The 20,081-nt window shown below is 32.4% G+C and overlaps 4 protein-coding genes across 11 annotated transcripts; 2 read left to right on the top strand and 2 right to left on the bottom strand.

Moving 5' to 3' along the window:
* Positions 1 to 1,767: 1,767 nt before the first annotated feature.
* LOC119665677 (putative nuclease HARBI1) lies at positions 1,768 to 2,949 on the bottom strand. Its single transcript, XM_038074906.1, has 2 exons — positions 2,833 to 2,949; positions 1,768 to 2,475 (listed from the first exon to the last, which is right to left on the bottom strand). Exons 1-2 carry the CDS (start codon positions 2,947 to 2,949, stop codon positions 1,768 to 1,770), a joined length of 825 nt encoding a protein of 274 aa, XP_037930834.1.
* Positions 2,950 to 3,658: 709 nt separating this feature from the next.
* Positions 3,659 to 6,121, top strand: LOC119667819 (zinc finger protein 1 homolog). The gene is made up of 5 exons (XM_038077158.1): positions 3,659 to 4,213; positions 4,264 to 4,904; positions 4,956 to 5,248; positions 5,566 to 5,765; positions 5,826 to 6,121. Exons 1-5 carry the CDS (start codon positions 4,064 to 4,066, stop codon positions 5,961 to 5,963), a joined length of 1,422 nt encoding a protein of 473 aa, XP_037933086.1. The 5' UTR covers positions 3,659 to 4,063; the 3' UTR covers positions 5,964 to 6,121.
* A 291-nt stretch (positions 6,122 to 6,412) lies between these two features.
* On the bottom strand, positions 6,413 to 10,154 carry LOC119667816 (kinesin-like protein Klp10A). 5 transcript variants are annotated; one of them, XM_038077152.1, is made up of 8 exons: positions 10,089 to 10,154; positions 9,753 to 9,895; positions 9,350 to 9,565; positions 8,294 to 9,298; positions 7,919 to 8,165; positions 7,139 to 7,858; positions 6,769 to 7,075; positions 6,413 to 6,440 (listed from the first exon to the last, which is right to left on the bottom strand). In XM_038077152.1, the coding sequence occupies exons 4-8, from the start codon at positions 9,199 to 9,201 to the stop codon at positions 6,433 to 6,435; spliced, it is 2,190 nt and encodes a 729-aa protein (XP_037933080.1). In that variant the 5' UTR covers positions 9,202 to 9,298; positions 9,350 to 9,565; positions 9,753 to 9,895; positions 10,089 to 10,154; the 3' UTR covers positions 6,413 to 6,432. The 5 variants fall into 5 exon arrangements, with proteins under 5 accessions (XP_037933080.1, XP_037933076.1, XP_037933077.1 ...); XM_038077148.1 differs by lacking the exon at positions 6,413 to 6,440 and having other exon boundaries at positions 6,458 to 7,075; XM_038077149.1 differs by lacking the exon at positions 6,413 to 6,440 and having other exon boundaries at positions 6,458 to 7,075; positions 8,294 to 9,289.
* Positions 9,599 to 11,758, top strand: LOC119667818. 4 transcript variants are annotated; one of them, XM_038077154.1, is made up of 3 exons: positions 10,090 to 10,169; positions 10,779 to 10,908; positions 10,967 to 11,758. In XM_038077154.1, the coding sequence occupies exon 3, from the start codon at positions 10,985 to 10,987 to the stop codon at positions 11,684 to 11,686; it is 702 nt and encodes a 233-aa protein (XP_037933082.1). In that variant the 5' UTR covers positions 10,090 to 10,169; positions 10,779 to 10,908; positions 10,967 to 10,984; the 3' UTR covers positions 11,687 to 11,758. The 4 variants fall into 4 exon arrangements, with proteins under 4 accessions (XP_037933085.1, XP_037933083.1, XP_037933082.1 ...); XM_038077157.1 differs by lacking the exons at positions 10,090 to 10,169; positions 10,779 to 10,908 and adding an exon at positions 9,599 to 9,670; XM_038077155.1 differs by lacking the exon at positions 10,779 to 10,908 and having other exon boundaries at positions 10,083 to 10,169.
* The last annotated feature ends 8,323 nt before the right edge of the window (positions 11,759 to 20,081 follow it).

Below are 20,081 nucleotides of genomic sequence, written 5' to 3'. Positions count from 1 at the left end.
TACTGTTAATCCTTTGGCACTTTTTAATTGATAGGTGTAAAAATTTTTTCCATTTTTTTCGAAGTTGTTTACAACTGCTCTGAAATGTTTTTCTTCGTTGATCGAGATTTTCGTTTCAGCGACATTTCCTTTACGAAGAGGCACAACATGGAATGAATCTTTGCCAATACTTTGTGTTAGGGAGTATATAAGAGCGTTTGAATTTTTTTCACGCAGAAATATGGGTGGCGGTTTCTGGGTAGGGGTGGGACTGGTATTTTTATTATCTTCGGCTAGAACGGCAAAACGATTCGCTGTCGAAATATTTTCTATTTTTCGAGTTTCTGTCGAGATTGCATTGTTAGCATTTTCTTGTTTCGGGCTACGTTTTCTTTTTATGATTTAAATATATTTATCCATGCCACGGACTTTGGGTGAATCAGGATTTTTTGCTATGTTACTATTCTTTTGCAATATATTTGGCAATATGTTAACATGTTGCGCTGCGTTATTTTGTTGCGCTGATGCTGTGTTATTTTTCGAAGATGTTGCTGGACTTTGCGGTTGGTAACTTGATTGTTTGCAAGAATTTTCACTTACCGAGTATGAGCGTTGCCTTTGGGTTTGGTTGTTTAGCATTGTTGTTTGGTTCGTAGTTGGCTTCTCAGAACTATCATCTGCTGTTGGGTAGCATATGGGTGAGTGGTTTGTGCCTCCGCTATGCGAAGGCGGTGATCTTTTAATTGGCATATCGTGGTTGGTATCGTGGAAATTAGCTGAGCAGCCAACTGTCTCTGAGTAATTTGTTGTGAAAAAGAAGCTTCTACTTTTTAATTATTTAATTATAAACCTTTAAAGTTCTGTTTTAAATGGCACGAGAAAAATAGTATGTATTTAAAAAGAAAAAATATAAATATATATTATTAATATAGGTATAATATAAATTTATAATATAATAAAATATAAATTTCAATTTTTCTTAAGAATTTATCAAACAATTAATTTTTTTTTTTTTGTTTTGAGGCGTCCTTTCGCGTATTTATTTATTTTATTTATTTAGCATAAGTTTGTTATTTAATTACACAATTACACAATTTTTCAAATTTGCGATTTGTAATTTGTTTAGCTATTCTACCCGTTTGCAACACTTTTTTGTAAATTTGTTTTTGAGCTTTTAAGCTTTGTTTGCTGTCTCTATCAGCTGTTTTCAAGTGTGTGTGAATTTGGAAAAAAGTAAACAAATTCGAAAACAAAATCAAAATTCACTTTTTTCGCAAAAATAAATATATATAATAATATTTTATTTTATCGGGCACTATTATTTTTTTTATTAATATTATTTAAGAGTCACTGTCTCAATTATTTGTGATGAGTTTAATATCACTTTTTAAGTTTTTCGCTTAAAAAACACTGAAAGTTATGGAGTGATTTTTTTGCGCGCCAATGCTGATCACTATCACTATCACAGTAAAAAAATTTATGTCAAAAAATTAAAAAAATTTTTGTTAAAGCAATAAAGATATTTTTGCTGGATAGGGACACCCTAATCACTTTAGCGGTATGAAAAATAGATAGTAGCCGATTCCCAGACCTACTGAATACGCATATAAAATTTGGTAAAAATCGGTAAAGCCGTTTCGGAGGGGTACGGTAACTAACATTTTGACAATGTTAATTTTATATATAAGATATATATATACATGTATATAAATATATATATATATAAAATAATTTAATTTACAAAGCATTTAATAAAATAGATTTTTTTTATTAAAATTTATAACTCAATTACATATGAATGTTGTTTGCAATTTCATCGCGCATAGAAATTGCATCAATATTTTCATTGTTAGTAGCAACTCCTTCATAATGACAATCCTCCACGATGTTATTTACTTCAATCAGATCAAGTCCATCATTCAGGCATATATTATGCATAATGCCTGCCACAGCTATTGTTTGAACACAGTGTTCAAGATTTAACCTAAGAACTTTATCAAAAATTGAGCGCCAACGTATTTTCAATGCACCAAATGTACATTCAATAACAGTACGAGCCTTACTATGAAGCTCGTTAAATTTCTTTTGTCTTGCTGTTAACGGCTGCAATCTTTTATATGCAGTGAGAATTGCTATTGGACTAGTCCGACAACAGTATCCACTATCGCCTAGCAGGTAGTAGCCTGGTGGAGGAAAATTTTGCAAATTAAATAATTCACTGCTTTGTAGAACCCGCTCATCGTGCACCGATCCTGGGAAACCAACACAAATAGATAAAAATTCCTTATTACTGGAGCATACAGCTTGTAAATTGATTGATGTAAATGACTTTCGGTTCATGTATTGGTCACGAAGTCGTACAGGCACAGCTATTGGTATATGTGTTCCATCTATGGCACCTAATGCACGATTGAAAATTGTAGTACCGGCTCGTTGGTTAAATTTTGTAGAAATGCTTTCACACTCACTTTCAGCTGGATATTTAATAACCGATGACTTTAATTAAAGGAACCCTTTCAAGCACTTGTAAACAATATCCCGCACAGTATATCTCGAAATTCCAAACGAAGCTCCTGTTACACGATAGCATGCACCACAGCCAAGCCAATATAAAAATACAGTAATAATAAACCGGTCATTCCATCCCGTTTTAGTATTTAAAAACCTTGCACCGTAATTGAAAACTCTTTCCAATGCTATTACTGTAAGCCTTAAATGTTTTCTTATGATTGAATTATCTTTCTCCACAACAGCTCTAAATATTGCCGAAGAATATCCATTTTGGCATAAAAGCTCGCACTAAATAGTCAAACTGATAATTTATGTTATTTACTGAAATTATTTTATAAGTACCTTTGGATATTCTTCTAAGAATCTCTCTTTCAATTTATTATGCTGACTATATAATTCCATTAATTTGCCAAATTGCGCAAATAGAAATACTTCATCGATTTCTACGTTTTCTGCCATCGCAAAATTTGTAACAAAAGTATTGAAATCAAAATATATTCACAGCTGATACTAGCTGTCAAAATGTAACTCGCACACTTTTTTGGGCTAAGTGGCTAAATGTGTGCAGTGGAAAAAATCCCAAAAAATCTCCCATTTGGTTTAGCATCAACTTAGCCTAACTCGCACACGTCCTAAATGAAAGTTTGAAGCGTCCTCTTTCGATTAAGCTAATTTGTAGAAAAATGGTACCTCTGCTTTTAAAGATATAATTAATTTTGTAAAGCGACCTATTTTTACAAAATTTTATTTTCCTTATTTTTTCTTATTTTTCTTATTTTTTCTATATTATGTAAAAAGCGATTATATTTAGAAAAACAAACATATTTTTTATTGTTATATCCTTTTTAGTTCATATTTTTTGGTTAAGTAACAAAGTTTTAATTAAATAATGTTTGAAAATGACATCTCTATCTTCATCGCAGCACTGCTCCTAAGTTAATCAAACAACCTATACAAAATTTTGCATTATATGAAAGGTAATTTTATCCTCTTTCGAATGAGCCATAAAAGAAAAAAATGGTACCTCTAGTTTAAAAGTTATTAATAAATTAGTGACCCCATCTTTTGGGGCTGATTTTTATTTTTCAATTTTCATACAAATTACATCATTTACACATAAAAGTTGAATGTAGATAGTAAATTAATTCAATTTTCTACTTAATAATGCCTTTTGCTGCATTAAATTTAATAAAATAATAAATTTTTCCTTAATTAAACTATACTGCATTTTTCATGCGGCGAAAAATGTTCCAGTTCCATTTTGGACTTATCGTCGACGCTATCTTCACGCACATTGCCAGAGGTGGCCTGTATGTTTATTTATGCAAAATAAAATTGAAATTTTGCAACAACTATTTACTAGTAGTATTCTTTGCCACTGAAAATATAGTTCGTTCTTTAAAGATATTCTTTGACAACCTTTATAGATGTCCATAACACCATTTGCAATACATTTTGTTTATCAACATATATAAATAATATATATATGTGATAAGTGCAGCCGTTGCCATTATTTGTTATTGTAGAATTATACAGTTCATCTTGGATTTCCCATTTAAAGAGTGTTTATTAAATGAGTCGGGATTTGGAGTTTTTAAAAAGCTGCATTATATGCAGGACTAATGAGCAAAATCGAGTCTTTGAAAGTTTATTACAGCTAAATAAAAATGAAATATGCTTATCAGAGCATGGACAATTATACCAAGAATTGTTTGGACTTCATGTAAGTTTTTACACATATGATATAAAGCAATTTTAACAGAATATTGTTAGATTGATTTAACAGCAATTGAATTTTATCCGCACTTTGTGTGCAGTAACTGTGAACTGCAAATGAAACTATTCAGACAACTGAAATTGAAAGCAATAGAGGCACACACATCATTGCAGAAGGACTTTAATTCAATCCTTAAGGATAAAGCTTCAAAATCTATAGGTCGGACTTTCTGTCAAGTTATTACCAATGAAGAGCTATTTAGTGATTCAGTACCTTTTTATGATATATCTAGTGACTTATTAGAAGAGGAAACTTTTTATTTAAAAAAAAATACACACATACATGCTAACGAAAAAAATTTATTTGAACTTGACGGATTCGATGGAGGAGAATCAGTAACAAAATCAAGGTCCCTTAAAATAATAGATAATATTGATGATATTGGAAACTTCAAAACAAAGTACAAAAATTTGGAAACAGACGTTGGCTTTTCACTAATAAATTCTGATGATTCTATGAACAATGTTGAATTGAATAGAGAGTATACAGATGTACAATATCTGGATGAAATCGAAGAAAGCAGTTCAGTATCGTACGAGACTAGCAACAGTGCAGAAATTAATAAATTTATAAGAACTTTTCGATGTGTGGTATGTGATACCGAATTCAAAAAACGGATAGATTTTGTAAAACATAGGTAAAAGTCTCAAAAATATATTACAGCTTATAGTTAAATATCTTTCTACAGAAAAGACGCTCATGATAATAAGTACCAATGTTTGGATTGTAAAAGGATCTTAAAAACTTCAAAGGCATTAACACAACATAAAAAAATACATATGGGTGTGTCCCAATTTAAATGCGAGTTATGTTCTAAATATTTCAATCAAAAAGTGCACTTCCAATATCACATGGACAAACACAATAACATACGAAAATTTAAATGCGAATTTTGTGCCAAGTCATATTTATCGAGGGCTGATTTAAATGTGCATACTCGAATACATACAAATGACAGACGCTATATCTGCGATATTTGTGGTAAAATTTTAAACATATTCCGTTAGGATTATGTTATGTAGAGTGTCTCGGACACGGCAAAATTGGCTCTTACTGCCATTTTTTCTGCATAAAGTATTAAAATTGAAGTAATTTGCTTCAGAAAGGCACAAATTCTAAAAGTTATTACAAAACAAAACTGCTTTGCCTCAGTGCAGAGGCACAAATAGCCGGGTTCTCATGCCGAAATTTGAACCGACATGTTTCTCTCACACAATTTTATAATTTGCAGTGCCGAAACTGTCTACATAACATGACCCTTAATCTGTTTATTAGTCAATAGTTTTTGTATTTTTCAGGAAAAGATTTCTTGTTATTCCAGCATCTGAAAATGCATAGTTTTAGGCATATAGGAAAGAAATTTGAATGTCATATTTGCCATCAAATGTTAATTTCACCTTGCACATTACAAACTCATATAAAAACTAAGCACACTAAAAATGCAAAATATAAATGCAATTTATGCAGCGAATTGTTCCACAGAAAGCATACTTTTGATGTAAGTTGTAGATTACACTATAATATATTTGAAACACATTAAATATATTTTTGAAATTAGGCACATTTTCAAACGCACGAGCATGATAAACCTGTATTTGAAATACTTCCTGCCGAACAACTATACAAGGACGAACACAGAGATGAATTGGTTGAATGCATTGAAGTAAATTACGCAGCACAAAGCTTTACGCATTGAGAAATTTAATTGTTTTAAGAACAAACTCGTGCTCCTAATTTAAATAAATTATAAATCTTTAAAATTTTACTAAACTCATTTGTGGATAATTTGGTTTGCTTATGACAGAAATGTATGGTAAAGAGTATTATGAATTCCTATTAAAAAAAGTTAAACGTATGGATTCGATTTTTTTTGATTGTTAAAAATTAAAAAGTAAGAAATTATTTATAGTTAATATGTTAATTTTATTTTCACTTGCTATTAGATTCTAATTATAATTTATATTAAGCATAAGTTAACAGACAAATTTATAAATTATGTTAATCATAAAAAATCAACATTAAATTATACATAAACTTTCCACCAAATAAACTCGTGCAGATTGTTATACTGTTTGATGAACAATTGATTAAATGAATTATCTGCAATTTACAGTTTATGTACGTCTCAGTCAATTTAGTTTTTTAAATAGACTATTGTTGATTCCTTAATAACCTTAAAAATTTGGAATTTATAAGCATATTATTAAACATTTAGTTACAGAATAAAAAAATAAGTAAATCATGCATATGCGATCTCATGGGAAAAACAAAAACATCGTTCCAAAATACTATTTTTAAATTGCATCCTTTACTACAGAATTGCATACTGATGGCTTTTATTATCGTACAGCCGCATATGCATAATTATATAATACTCCTACTGATTTATAAATTAAATAGAAAAGTATAAAAATTAGTTTTCAACCAGTTTTAAAACTAATGTGTTCAAAAGGATCATCAATTATTATCAAAAATCAATATGAATGTAAATTAACGTTTACTTAGTGGTTTAACTGTGCACGAAAGCATTTCCTCTTTTGCTAGCTTAGTTCGAAAGTCAGCCATCATATCTCGGCAACCTGTTGCCAACTCTGCCAGCTGTGTAAATAATGCTTCACCCTGTTTGCAATATGCATCTTGATCATAATCGACGTAATTGGTTAAATTATATAATCTTAGCGATTCTGGTAAAAACTGTGCAAGAAATTCGTTTATTGCTCTATGTTGATCTACAACCATTTCTTCAGCTTGCTGTAAGTCTGAAATTGCCGCGTGTTGTACTAATAATTCATCTGACATATCATGTTCCTAATTTATATTAAAAAGAGTAGTAAATGAAAAAAAATTATAAAAATTAGCAAAAATATTTACGCTTAATGATCTTAAAAGAGCTAAGTCACTTTCAGAAATTTGTCCATTTTTATTATTATTGTTATGATTACTGTGATTCAAAGGTCTTTTCTGTTCATCATGTTCATCCTCATCTTCTTCTATAATTTGTTCACAATTATCATCACGTAACATATCTGTTATATCTTTAACAACAAGTTCTTTTACGCGATCTGCATATCTTAGAGTATTTAAGGTGTGTTCGCACGAACTTAAACCGGGCGATATCATTGCAATCATGCAGGTTTTACTTTTATCACCAATAAATGAGTCACGTAGCACTTGTGTCAATTTTGAAACACGGAAAGGTAAATGAGCCGATTGCTTACCAAGTGCACGAATACACTCTTTAAGTGCTAAAAGTGATTTATTAATTTCAGCACCCTCCATACGCGTTTGTCGATTAGCAGATGAGGTATCCGCACCACGTTCGTTACCAGCTAAATCAATAAATGAAAACTTGCCGTGGATTTTTGTTGAACCAGGTGGACGAAGCACAATTTGGAATACTGCATGTGACCTTGATGAGTTGGAATTAGCTGAAGTTTGACCAGATGTACGAGCAGTGTTTCCGTGCTGTATAAGTTTCAAAACTTCTTCCACACCATCGACTACTTTCTCTGTCAAACCAACAACTTGCACTTGCTGCTTTCCATCTTCTAGGACTCTAAGTTTTTGTTTGTCCGATAATAAATCAAATACCTTAATTACAAAGATTAAAATCGTTTATATATAAACCAATAATAATATTAGGTATCGAACCTTGCCACTATAAATCTCAAAGAAACTTGCGGATACTACCAATCTCAAACTACGATATTTTTGGCTATTTAAAAATGCGAAAACATCTTTAGCAGCCATAGCGTAAATGCCGTTTTTGCAATCCTGAACTTTTCCATTAAATTCACCACCCATAGTATGTGTTTTTCCAGACCCTGTCTGACCGTAGGCAAAACATGTGGCCATTCCTCCTTCGAATATAGTTTGCACTAAGGGCTTTGCAGTGTATCTAAAAATAAGTCATTTATGTATCATTGTTGTGATATAAAATAAATTTGTTTTTAATATCGATAAAACAATATATTATACATACATATATGAATAATTTATATTAATTAATTTAAATTTATTACTTACTTGTAGACAACAGCATTATCACATTGGTCATCGAATGCGTAGTCGAAACGGAATTTATGGTTTTCCAAAAATTTTGTTAAATCAACTTTATTTCGTGGTTCATGTACAATTAAAGTATCTTTCCGTGGTACAGATATGACATCTATCTCTTTTTTGTTTACTTCCTTTTTACTTAGCGGTCGCTTACGTACGCAAACTGTTATTTGATGATCCTCATATTCTTGACCATCTATTAATGGATTAAATTCCAGATTACCTTGATATTCACGAATCATCTGCGCTGTCTCCCAATTGGGATTGCCAGGATCTTGATTCATTAGTGCCACTTTTTCTTCCTTAATTTGTGCTTGTTGTGCGCGTCGTTTTTCACGATTCTCTTTAAGACGTTCAACTTCTTTTACCACGTATGACCTTCGCGGTCCCATATTACTGGTATTTGTATTGGGTCCTATTGTTGTTGCGCTGATAGTGGTCGGGTATTGATTTGCAGTGCCTAATCGGTTTGTATTGCTTGTCGTGCGAGAGCGTGCGATTCCTGTAGTTGATGGTGGTGGTAAATTTTCTTGTGCTTCTGATGTGGATGCTAATAGTGTAGAGTTTATAGTTGATCTACCGGTGCGGTGACCAATCGCACTTTGTGTCGGATTTCTCATAATATTATTTAATACAGAAGTAGCTTGCTTTTTTGGTTCAGGTGCAGAGTGTTGCTCCTGTTCAACGCTAAAGATCTCTGGATTTAAATTTAATATGGCGTCCAGCTCGACTTCTTTTCCTTTTGTCTCTCCTCTTTCATACCACTCGACTGTGATCGATTTACCCATCTCATTAATTTTCGATACAACTGCTGGATGTATACGACCATCTGTACGCTTAATCTTCACACTTTGTCCAACAGATATACATTCCATTGTTGGTATATCGGAACGTTTACGTCTTAATGGTTGATGAGTTAAATTTTACCAAATTGATACTTACAATTATTGTTTTTATATAAATCTGTTTAAACTTTATTTAAAATAAAATAAACAGTTTATATATGTAAGTTAACTTAAATACCTTTAATATTTTAATCGACGATTGGCGTGGGGGTCCGATTCAAGATTTTCAGTTGATGTGATTACTCACAAAGCAAAAATACATAGGCACAAACAGCTGCGGCGCTAAGGCGAAATAAATCGCTTCTCTGTTCTGTCGGCTAATTCGTATATTCACTTTTATTTCGAAATCCAACTGACATTCGACACTCGAATAAAGTCGAATTGGCGCTCGTTTCTGAAGGAATTGAAATAAATTTACAGTACAAATTAAAAGCAATGTGCATGAATACGTATTTAAATGATGCGTAGCCAATAACTATATTAGCAACAAACTATATATGTAAGTATCTTTTATATAAGAATTAACTATGCTATTAACCTAAAAATTAGATATATGTAAAGTACATTGCATTGCGATTTACCTTAAAATTTCTTTACCTCTCGAACACTCGAATGAGACTTAAACTGTGCATTGAGAATTTTTATATTACCAAAATATATATGATATGACCGAATTTGAATACTTCTAACATTAATTTAGCATTACGTATACATTAAAAATAGTCTGAAATAATACGAAAATTTTAGATTAGTATACATATTGTATAAAAAAATTAAAAAATTATCAGAATACATGTTCCATATGTCAGAACAATTACTTAACTAAGTTAAAAAAATTTATTTTTTGCTTTAAAAAATCTGTTTTAAAATTAATTTGATTCAGTTTAGTCGCTTAAATAATATTTGTTATTCAATACCACAGTTTCAACAGTCCAACAATTTGAGAAATCTCGAGAATTTTGCTTTTTGTATTGTACACATGGCAACTAAATAACAATGTATCTAAAATTTACATCGTATTTTATTTTATTTATATTCAAATAATTAAAATGAAAATTGTCCCAAACGTACTAATATAAATTACTTATATGAACTAATATATATTATATTCCATATTTTATACATTACATATATGATTGTAAGTTACTATGTCGACGTAGTACTTATTATAAACACAATATAAACACACAAGTTTGATTATTTGGTAGTTATAATTATATTTATGTTAAATGTTTATATTATATTAGGTGAAGAGTATCTAATATATTTATTAGATAGCATATATATGTATATAAAAGTAAAAAATCAAAGTGTATAAATATGTATATGGTTTTTATACACTTATGATATTGTTTTATTATATTATGTAATAAAATTAAATTCGTAATTTGTTAAGTCGAAAATTTTTTATGAAATATTGCGAAAGTTACAAAAAGTTCCTTTTGCTACTGTAATTTTTAAGTTGTAACGTAATTCTCATTGATTATCGGAAATTTAGCTAAATTTATATTAACAATGCTTACGATTACGTTTGTGATACATTTACGTCAAAGTTAACTACGTAACAAGTTTGACATTGAGTACATCATTCGCTTTCCCCCTTTCAGAAATAATTCTTGCTTGAAATTGCGTTTTCACTTTTTTTTCTTGCCTAGTTGATAAATAACAAACGTTGGGTTTGGCGTTTAATATTGTGGAGTTACTCTAGTATTCCTAAAACAAATATAAAGAAAAAGAGTACTAAATATAAGGTAAATGTTAATGAACAAGTTTAAAGCTTTTTTTTTTTTCTTAGAAACATTAATTTTACAAGATGGATATAATGGACATTCAAGCTGTAGAGTCTAAATTAAGTGATGTTACTGTAACGCCAATACCGCGATCTCAAGTACAAAATTTTTACTATCAACAACAGAAGGAACAACGTGAACAACAGCCTCAGATACAAATATCAGCAATTCATCATACACCAAGAGATAGTTCACAACATAATTCGAATAACAGCAGTAGTGTTCGTGATTTTTACTCTAAGCGTGATCGAGATTATTTACAACAAAGTAGTAGTACAGTTTTATCCGCCGCAGCTGCTGCTACCGCCTTGCAGTATTCGCAACAATTACAGGCGCAACTAGCATTACTACAACAGCAATCTAACACTACAGCGACACCTGCCTCACGTTCGTGCAATGGTAGTGGTGTAAATGGTTCATCTCAATCACAACATAAGTATCCTCAATCAAATTCACCTGTCATCATTACCACACAAACATCAGCCAACATAACCACTCCTATGACTTCTACTGCTAATTTGCCAACAGTAAGCAGCTCAGGCATTAATAATGGACTAAGCAAGTATGCACAACTATTGGCTGTTATTGAGGAAATGGGTCGTGATATTCGTCCAACGTACACAGGTTCACGGAGCTCAACGGAACGCCTTAAACGAGGGATTGTTCACGCTCGTATACTGGTGCGAGAGTGTCTAATGGAAACAGAGCGTTCTGCACGCCAATAAAATTCAGATTACTCATATTTTGTTTGTGCAGAAATAAAATATGTAAAATGTTTAATTATTGGTTAACTGTAACTATTTTTCTCTTCCAATTTAATCTTTATAAAGGAGTATTTGCAACTATAGTTTGCAGAATTGTAATGAACCATTATTAATTAATGAGCTCTTTTAATAGTTATGTGGAGGCAAATAATTATATTTTTAACTTCAAAACTACAAAAAATTTTTAATATTGTCTTGGTATCACAATACCTTAATCGAAATTAACCATAATTTTACATTTCTTGTGGAAATGTTTGCTTTTCATGCCAATTTGTGTGTGTTCGGTTACGAATCTTTGTGAAAGAATTTGCTTACAACTACCTCAGGACATTTATTTGAAATCGATAGTAAGAAAATTTCATTTGTAGAAAAATACATTTACATATAATTAAAAGTGCTTAAAAAGTTTTATATCAAAACTTTTGTTTATATACTACTTTATTATAGATTAAATTTTAACAAAAAAATTTTTTATTAAAAAATTTATAAAAGTACTACATTTTGAACACGTATACGAAAATTTAAAAATGAAATGAAATGAACTTATTATACATACTAAATATACTTAATTGTAATTTTTATACATTAGTCAAATTTAAATAAAAGTTTTTTGTCAAAAATGTTTAAGAGCAAGGGCACATTTTGCGTTCGGATTTCAGTTAAATTTAAAAGCAGATGATAAACATGTACACTTATTGTATCCAGTTAAGAAATGTAAAATAAAATTCAAATATACTTTAATTTGTTGTTTATCCTCCAAATGCTTATAATATTTAATTTTTAGAAAATAAACTTAAACTAACTTAAATATCTTCAACCAAATTTACTAGAATCTATTGTGAATAGTGAATCTATAATAAACTATGTGTTAAACTAATAAATGACAAAAAGCAATACTAAATGTTTTGTTAAGGAATCAATCCTACGCATAAAATGTTGTTTCTTATTTCCACAATTTTAAGTATACCGAAGATAACTTAGTACTTGTGCTAATGTAGCTATGACCACCATAGTTCAACACAAATTTTTAGCTTTATTAATGAATATTGCTGCGTATTTGATTTCAATTACAGCAGTCAACTTGGATATGACAAACACCTGAAATAATTAGCAGTATCAGATCCACAATAGGAGCCATTGCAGAGGTTATCTCGGCTGCAAACCTAACTTAACGTGGTAATCACTACTCATAGTTCAGAAGTACTTCTTGGCACCTTAGATATTAAAAATGGTTTTAATAGTCTCAGATGAAAAGACTTCATACACCCGATAGAAAATCGCTTCCAAGTACATGTTTATATAAGCAGATTATAAGATTAATTAGTAGCTACTTAACATACTGACAATCAATCTATTTAACAAAAAATGGATTAAAAACGGTACAAATAACGGCAGGATCAGCGCAAGGATCGGATCAATCTTGGGGCCTAAATTTTGGAACATCACTTATGACGACATTTTGCAAATAGTGATGCCATATGATACTTTTCTAGTAGCTTTCGCAAATGATGTGGTAGTAATTAGTAATGCGAGTAAATAATGATGTGCTGATGACCAAAAAAAAACGATCAATTACCTTGGAATAAGATTAGATGGGAAACTTACGTTTTGGGCGCAAATAAAGTATGCAGCATAGAAAGCAGCAAAGGACACTGCTGCTTTAAGCAAACTAATGGCTAACACGGGAGTATCCATTGCGGAAAAACGGATTTTGCTGATGACAACAGTAAACGCAATTCTTCTACATGGTGGCGAAGTGTGGGCAGACGCACTAGACATCAAAACGCATCAGCGTAATGCACTGTCTCGGCGGAAACAGTTTTTGTAATAGCAGGTGTAACTCCAATTGATCTTCAAACAAAGGAGTGTATAAAGAGTACAACAAGAAAATAACCGACACTATGCTCAACAAATGACAAGAGAAGATCAAGAGCAAGCTATCGAAATGTGGCAACAAAAATGGAATAATAGCACTCAAGGAAGATGGACAGCTAGACCAACAACAGCTCACTTGGCTCAAACGAAAATCAGGATACGTAAATTACTATCTCATTCGCATGGATAATTTTGTAAGTATTTGTGCCGCATGAGAAAGGTGGATCTCCCCGACTGCATTTATGGCGATATGGAGATTGTGACGATGCAGATGAGAGCGAACCTAGAGAGTTGGTGAAAGATTGATTCATATGTCATTCAAATCCTCAAAATAAAGAAATAAGACCTAGAAAGGAGAACCAGAAACTAGAATAATAAATAGTGCAGACACTAAGAAAATGCGGTGAAAAAGTGGAGATTAAGGCGCATATCGAAAATCACAGCAGCGTGGCTCGAAATGCCAACATAAGAGAGACCCTTCTCGAAGTAATGCGAAAGTGGTTGTGAGGCGGAATAAGTCTCTCCAAAGAGGGGCTGTTTTAGTCTGTATGCTATATATTAATGTAAGGGAATCGGACATGCTATTCCGACAACGGTCGTTTTGACGGTGCATAAAACATTCCACCTTCGTACCACAAAAAAAAAACGTGCTAGAAACCCAGTCTAATCAAAAACATGCTTTTAAAATACATCTGTAGTTTATTAATCAATCACTACGTTTACGCGAGTCTTAAAATCACTTTTAAAATTTGTTTTTAGAGCGTTAACGCACAAGACTTAAAAGCACTTTTGAGGTAGTTGTCAATCAGTCAGCTGTTAAGCGGTAAACAAAAATGTTGATTTTAAACATTTTAAAAATGGATAGAGTTAAACTGCAAATTGCTTTATTTTTCTGTAAAGTTTTAATTGAAAATCAAGTCGGCAAAATTTTATCCTGGCCAAATGCATCAGAATGCCTCGACATTTGAACATAAAATTAAACTGCCAAACATTATTGATGTTATAGATGTGCCCATCACATTTCCACAAAAAAATAATTTAAAAACTATAGGGACGAGTTAGCTGCTGAAGAGATATCCTTCAATTTATATTTGAATCAAGTACGAATTGTTGTGGAGCAAGCATTTTGGTAGCTTGAAAGGAAGATGTAGAATAATGATAATAGATGATAATAGCGTGCGGAATTCTTCACAATTTTATGGAGATATCTAAACAATTTTATAATTCCTCATGGGATATGGAAAGAGTCCATGGTGAAAGTGAGTATCTCCAACCTAAATGTATAATCAACAAAATTCTTCTTCCGGACATCTAATATGCGCGTACTTGGCGAGAAAATTTGTACGTTTATTTATAAATTCTTACAATATATATTTATAACAATTTGAGCCTAATTTGAAATTAAAATGCCAAATTGATTGCTAATTGATGAGTTTGGACAAAAACTGTCGTCAGCAAAAATTCATGACATGCTAAAAAACTGAAAGCATCGCCCGAATGAAACGCTCAGGGAATATCTGTACAACCTGCAGGAGATAAGCCGACCAATTGACTTAGACGAGGAAAATCTAATTTCATACTTTGTTGATGGCATAGCTGATTCGAAGTTAAATAAAACAACCTTATACGAAGCACGAACAATAAGCGAGCTGAAACAACGCATGATAATTTATGAAAAAATCAGAGGAACGAACGAAGTGTGTAGTGTCAAAGTTCCAATGTGCAACTCCAAATCATTTGAACATAAATTCCCGAAACAGATAATAAAACGAAGGTGCTTCAAGTGTGGCGATATGGCACACTTAGCGAAAGACTGTACGATTGTTAACTACAAATGTTTCCGATGTAACAAGATTGAACATCGCTCGTTTGAATGTAACCAAGCGAAAGCAGGGCAATCCTCATTGTCCAGTAGTAAAGTAAATTCCGTAGAAAACATGTCTAGCCACTTCACCTCAAACAAGAAGTCATGTCGAAATGTAACAATTCTGGGAAGGCAAATTTGCGTTCTTATCACCAGCGGATCTGATTTGACATTACTGCGCAAAGATGCTTTCGAGTCGTTGGGTGGCGGCGTAATGTGTATTAATATTAAGACTCTACATTGTATTGGTGGGAACGTAATAAAAAGCAAAGGAAGCATAAAGTTGCAGACAGCCTTAGACAAGGCTAACCTATACTTGACGTTTCACATCGTGGCGTGTAAGGACTCCGATTATTTATCAGTAATTGGTAATGATGTACTTGACAATTTAAGCATTGTGTTATCCAAAAACGGTGACAAATTTTGTGTTCCAGAAGAAGAAAAAGCAAATGTAGAATCTATAAAAACGAAGGATGACATAACTACAAATGAAGATGAATTTGAAATTTTATGTGGAATGACAGCTGCGGTCCAGCAGTCATCAAACATAGACACAGCACACCTTTCATTTGAAATGCAGGAAGAAATTGAATCGATAGTTACAAATTATAAATCAGTGAAATATGCAAAGTCACCCATTGAAATGAAAATTGTCATGATGGATGATACTCCGATATATGAAAGCACACATCGGTTGGCATACCATGACCGAGTAATAGTGAACGAACAGGTAAAGGAGTTGGTAGAACAAGACATTGTGGAAGAAAGTTTTTCGGAATATGCTGCCGCAGTTGTATTAGCGTCTAAGAAGGATAAATCAAAGCGTGTATGCTGCGATTATCGTAGATTAAATGAAAAGAATGTGAAGGACCGTTTTCCTATGCCGTTAATCGAAGATATTCTGGATAAATTACAAGGTGCAAACGTTTTCAAGACACTCGACTTGAAGAACGGGGTTTTCCACGTTCCAGTAGAACCATCATCATGAAAATATACCATCAAAGGCAAATATATATCATCAAGGGTAATATGAATTTCTCTACGCACCGTTTGGTATTTCAAACTCACCGGCTATGGTTGTCAGATTTGTTCAAGCAGTTTTTCGTGAACTGATACAAGACGGTACAATCATTGTTTACGTTGATGCCATAGTCATACCATCGAAAGATGAAGTTGAAGGACTAAAAAAACTTAAACAAGTTTTGAAATTCGCTGAGGAAAAGGCCATCCAAATAAGATTCAGCAAGTGTCAATTCCTGCAGAGAAAAATAAATTTTCTGGGGTGTGTTATAGAAAATAATAGCATACAACCTTCCTATGAAAAGATATAAGCCGTAGAAAAGTTTCTAATACCAAATAACTCGAAGGCTGTTCAAAGATTTATCGAACTCACATCCTACTTCCGCAAGTTTGTAAAGAATTTCGCCGTAATAGCAAATCCGCTCACTGACTTGCTACGTAAAGAAGGAAAGTTCACATTCGGCGAAGAACAAGCAGCAGCATTTCAGCAATTGAAATTAAAGATAGTAAAAGCGCCGGTTTTGAAAATCTATGATCCATTTGCAGTTGCAGAAGTCCACACGGATGCTAGTGCTCATGGCTTTGGTGCAATGTTGATGCAGAAAGATCCCGATGACCAAATGTTACATCCGGTACAATACTTCAGTCGTAAGACCTCTCCTTCCGAGAGTAAGTATCATTCATACGAATTAGTAGTCCTAGCTGTTATTCAAGTATTGAAGAAATGGAGGATTTATCTAATTGACAAGGAGTTAAAATCATCACAGATTGTGATGCATTCACGTTAACTATGAAAAAGAAAGAAGTTCCGTTAAGAGTGTCACTATGGGCAATGTTCCTGCAAGATTTCCAGTATAAAGTTGAACAACATTGATGATGATACAAGATATATTTACATATAAGTTGAAAGAAACGCAAAGTCACGACGACTGGCTTAAAGCGGTTAAAATGATCCTAGATGGTGGTGGTATGTATGACGATTTTTACGTAAAGAATGGGGTGTTGTTTAAGAACGCAGATAAAGAACTACTAGTTATTCCACCAGGAATGGAACGAGAAGTAATTACTGCCGCACATTGTAAAGGTCACTTCGCTCAGAAGAAAACGCAAGACATCATTGAGAAGGAATACTTCATTCCGCAACTAAAACAGAAGGTCTCTGATATCGTCAATTCATGCATTAAATGCATACTTATTAATATCAAAGCTGGAAAGAAAGAAGGATTTTTAAACCCTATTAACAAGGAAGACAAACCTCTGTTGACGTATCATAGGTCCACAAGAATAGACTCAGAAGAAGTATGATCATATTCTTTTTATAGTTGATGCCTTCTCGAAATATGTCTGGCTCTATCCAACAAAAAGCACAGACATACAATTAGTTGCTAAAATTTTAGAAAAACAATCAGCAGTATTTGGGCATCCAAGTCGTATAGTATCTGATCGTGGCACAGTGTTTACGGCAAATGCATTCGAGGAATATTGTAAGTCAAGAGGCATCCAACATGTACTAATTTCAACTGGAGTTCCTAGGGGTAATGGGCAGGTAGAGCGTATTCATCGAATAATGGTGCCTATGCTAGCAAAACTATGTCAGAAGAAACCTACATTGTGGTATAAACATGTTGACAGAATTCAGCAACTTATAAACAACACTCCACCACGTAGTACAAAGGTACCGCCGTTTAAAATTTTAACAGGAATAGAAATGAAAGGTTATCAACACGAGGAACTGAAAACATTATTCAACGAGGAGTTATTAAACGAGCTAGATGAAGAATGCAATAAGGTTAGGGAAATGGCGAAAGAAAACATCCTTAAAATACAACAAGAAAACAAAAAATCGTACGATTCAAAGCGCAAAGAAGAAAGGAAGTACGCAGAAAATGATACAGTGGCAATAAAGAGGACTCAATACGGTTCAGGGATGAAACTTAGACCAAAATACTTGGGCCCGTATAAGGTCAACAAGGTTTTAAATCACGGTCGCTACAAAGTCGAAAAAATTGGCGATCACGAAGGCCCGCATTCGACAATAGCCATCGCAAAAAATATGAAGGCATGGACCGAGCTGTCCGGGTCGTACGCCCAGTCAGGGTAGTCGAAATGTAGGAGTTCGTAATATAAAATGTAACCATTCAACACTTTTGTTCTGACGGCGATGCCAAACAGAAGAACTGTCAAATTAAAGAAAAGAGGAATCAGAGAAAAGAAGTTGAAGCTGAACACACGATTTATTTTCATTGTGTATTGTTTTTTAATAAATTATTATTAATTTTTAATAAAGGTCTAATTATACCACAATAATATACCATATCTTATATCCATGTTAATATCCGTTCTTAAAAAAGTTTTAAATCTTCAATACAAGAGGTCTCTAATTCCTTCAGAAGCTTGACATGAGAAAATTCTTTTGCAGCCATGTCTTTGCCCAAATCCTTTATTTTCTTTTGTTTTTTCGCTCCGCAAGACATGTTACTATTACCATAAACGCATTTGCTTCATTCTCCATTATTGCTTGCTAAAACTAAATTACACTGTAGTATAGCAAACTGAATTAACAAAAACAATCTTTAATAAATCGTGTTTAATTCCAAGAAATATGAAATATATAATAATAATAAAATAAATAATATGTTGCTATTATCATCACCTTAATTTCTTCAGTTAAGATTATTGTTTTGCACTCAGTACTTGTTCCGCTGTTGTTATGGCGCTGCCGAAAATATTTCACGCTGACGCTGTTATTTATTTCATTATATAAAAATTTCATATTTCTTAGAATTAAATATAATTTCTTATTATAATTCTTAAATCTAAAATTGTTTTTAATTTAATTTTTTAAAATGTTACATTTTAATATTTTTATACACATAATAATTGTTTAAATGTAAAAACTTACTTTAAAAATGTTTATAGCAGACAATAATTTTTAAAATGTATGAACTTCGTTAATAATTGTCTGTAGCAATTTTTTTCAAATTTGCTTCTTTTAAAGAAATTAAATGTCTACAACTTTTTCAATTATTTTACAATTTTTTTCCGCGATCTTTGCTCGTCCGACGCTTACCAAAATTCTTAAATTATGCGAATTCTGCACATTTCGATATACACAAGCAGACATGTGTGCAGACTTAACAAATAATTGAAAACTTTTAATTTTACTGCATACATGTCTCAGACCGAAATTTGGTATGCAATACTTGAATATACACAGTGCGATTTGGTATCACGTATACCTGGTATACACACATGTAGCATCGTACATATCATGCTTAAGTGTTTCGGTACCTAACGACTAACAGATCCTTTTTGGTGCGTACCGACTGATTGACCTTCCGTTCTTGAGAAGCAAAGAATACTTTTACAAGAACGGAAACTCCGCCCACTTACATCGAAACGAAGAGAAATTTATTTGGCGCATTTCTCCTGTCAAAATAACTAAACAAACCCCAATTTGCGCTCTTCGTATTGCTCTTTCGTAATAAAAAATATTAAGAGCGTTCGTGATGGTGAAACGTTCCGTTCGGGGTGGTGAATTTTTTCAGTCGTGGTGGGTCGAATTGCAACAACAAAACAACGCGCTTGGTTTGGTAG

This window comes from Teleopsis dalmanni, chromosome 1, assembly GCF_002237135.1.
Source record: "Teleopsis dalmanni isolate 2A chromosome 1, ASM223713v2, whole genome shotgun sequence".
Classification (NCBI taxonomy): Eukaryota; Metazoa; Arthropoda; class Insecta; order Diptera; family Diopsidae; genus Teleopsis; species Teleopsis dalmanni.
This window is presented reverse-complemented; position numbering and strand designations above follow the sequence as displayed.

Excerpts from the sequence above, each read along its gene's own strand:
- LOC119667818 (XM_038077157.1), top strand. The coding sequence starts at position 10,985 with ATGGATATAATGGACATTCAAGCTGTAGAGTCTAAATTAAGTGATGTT.
- LOC119667819 (XM_038077158.1), top strand. The coding sequence starts at position 4,064 with ATGAGTCGGGATTTGGAGTTTTTAAAAAGCTGCATTATATGCAGGACT. Across the intron at positions 4,214-4,263 it reads AAGAATTGTTTGGACTTCAT|ATTGATTTAACAGCAATTGA; the intron begins GTAAGTTTTTAC and ends GAATATTGTTAG. Across the intron at positions 4,905-4,955 it reads ATAGATTTTGTAAAACATAG|AAAAGACGCTCATGATAATA; the intron begins GTAAAAGTCTCA and ends ATCTTTCTACAG.
- LOC119665677 (XM_038074906.1), bottom strand. The coding sequence starts at position 2,949 with ATGGCAGAAAACGTAGAAATCGATGAAGTATTTCTATTTGCGCAATTT. Across the intron at positions 2,476-2,832 it reads TCTTAGAAGAATATCCAAAG|TCATCGGTTATTAAATATCC; the intron begins GTACTTATAAAA and ends CTTTAATTAAAG.
- LOC119667816 (XM_038077148.1), bottom strand. The coding sequence starts at position 9,201 with ATGGAATGTATATCTGTTGGACAAAGTGTGAAGATTAAGCGTACAGAT. Across the intron at positions 8,166-8,293 it reads GATAATGCTGTTGTCTACAA|ATACACTGCAAAGCCCTTAG; the intron begins GTAAGTAATAAA and ends ACTTATTTTTAG. Across the intron at positions 7,076-7,138 it reads CTCTTTTAAGATCATTAAGC|GAACATGATATGTCAGATGA; the intron begins GTAAATATTTTT and ends AATATAAATTAG.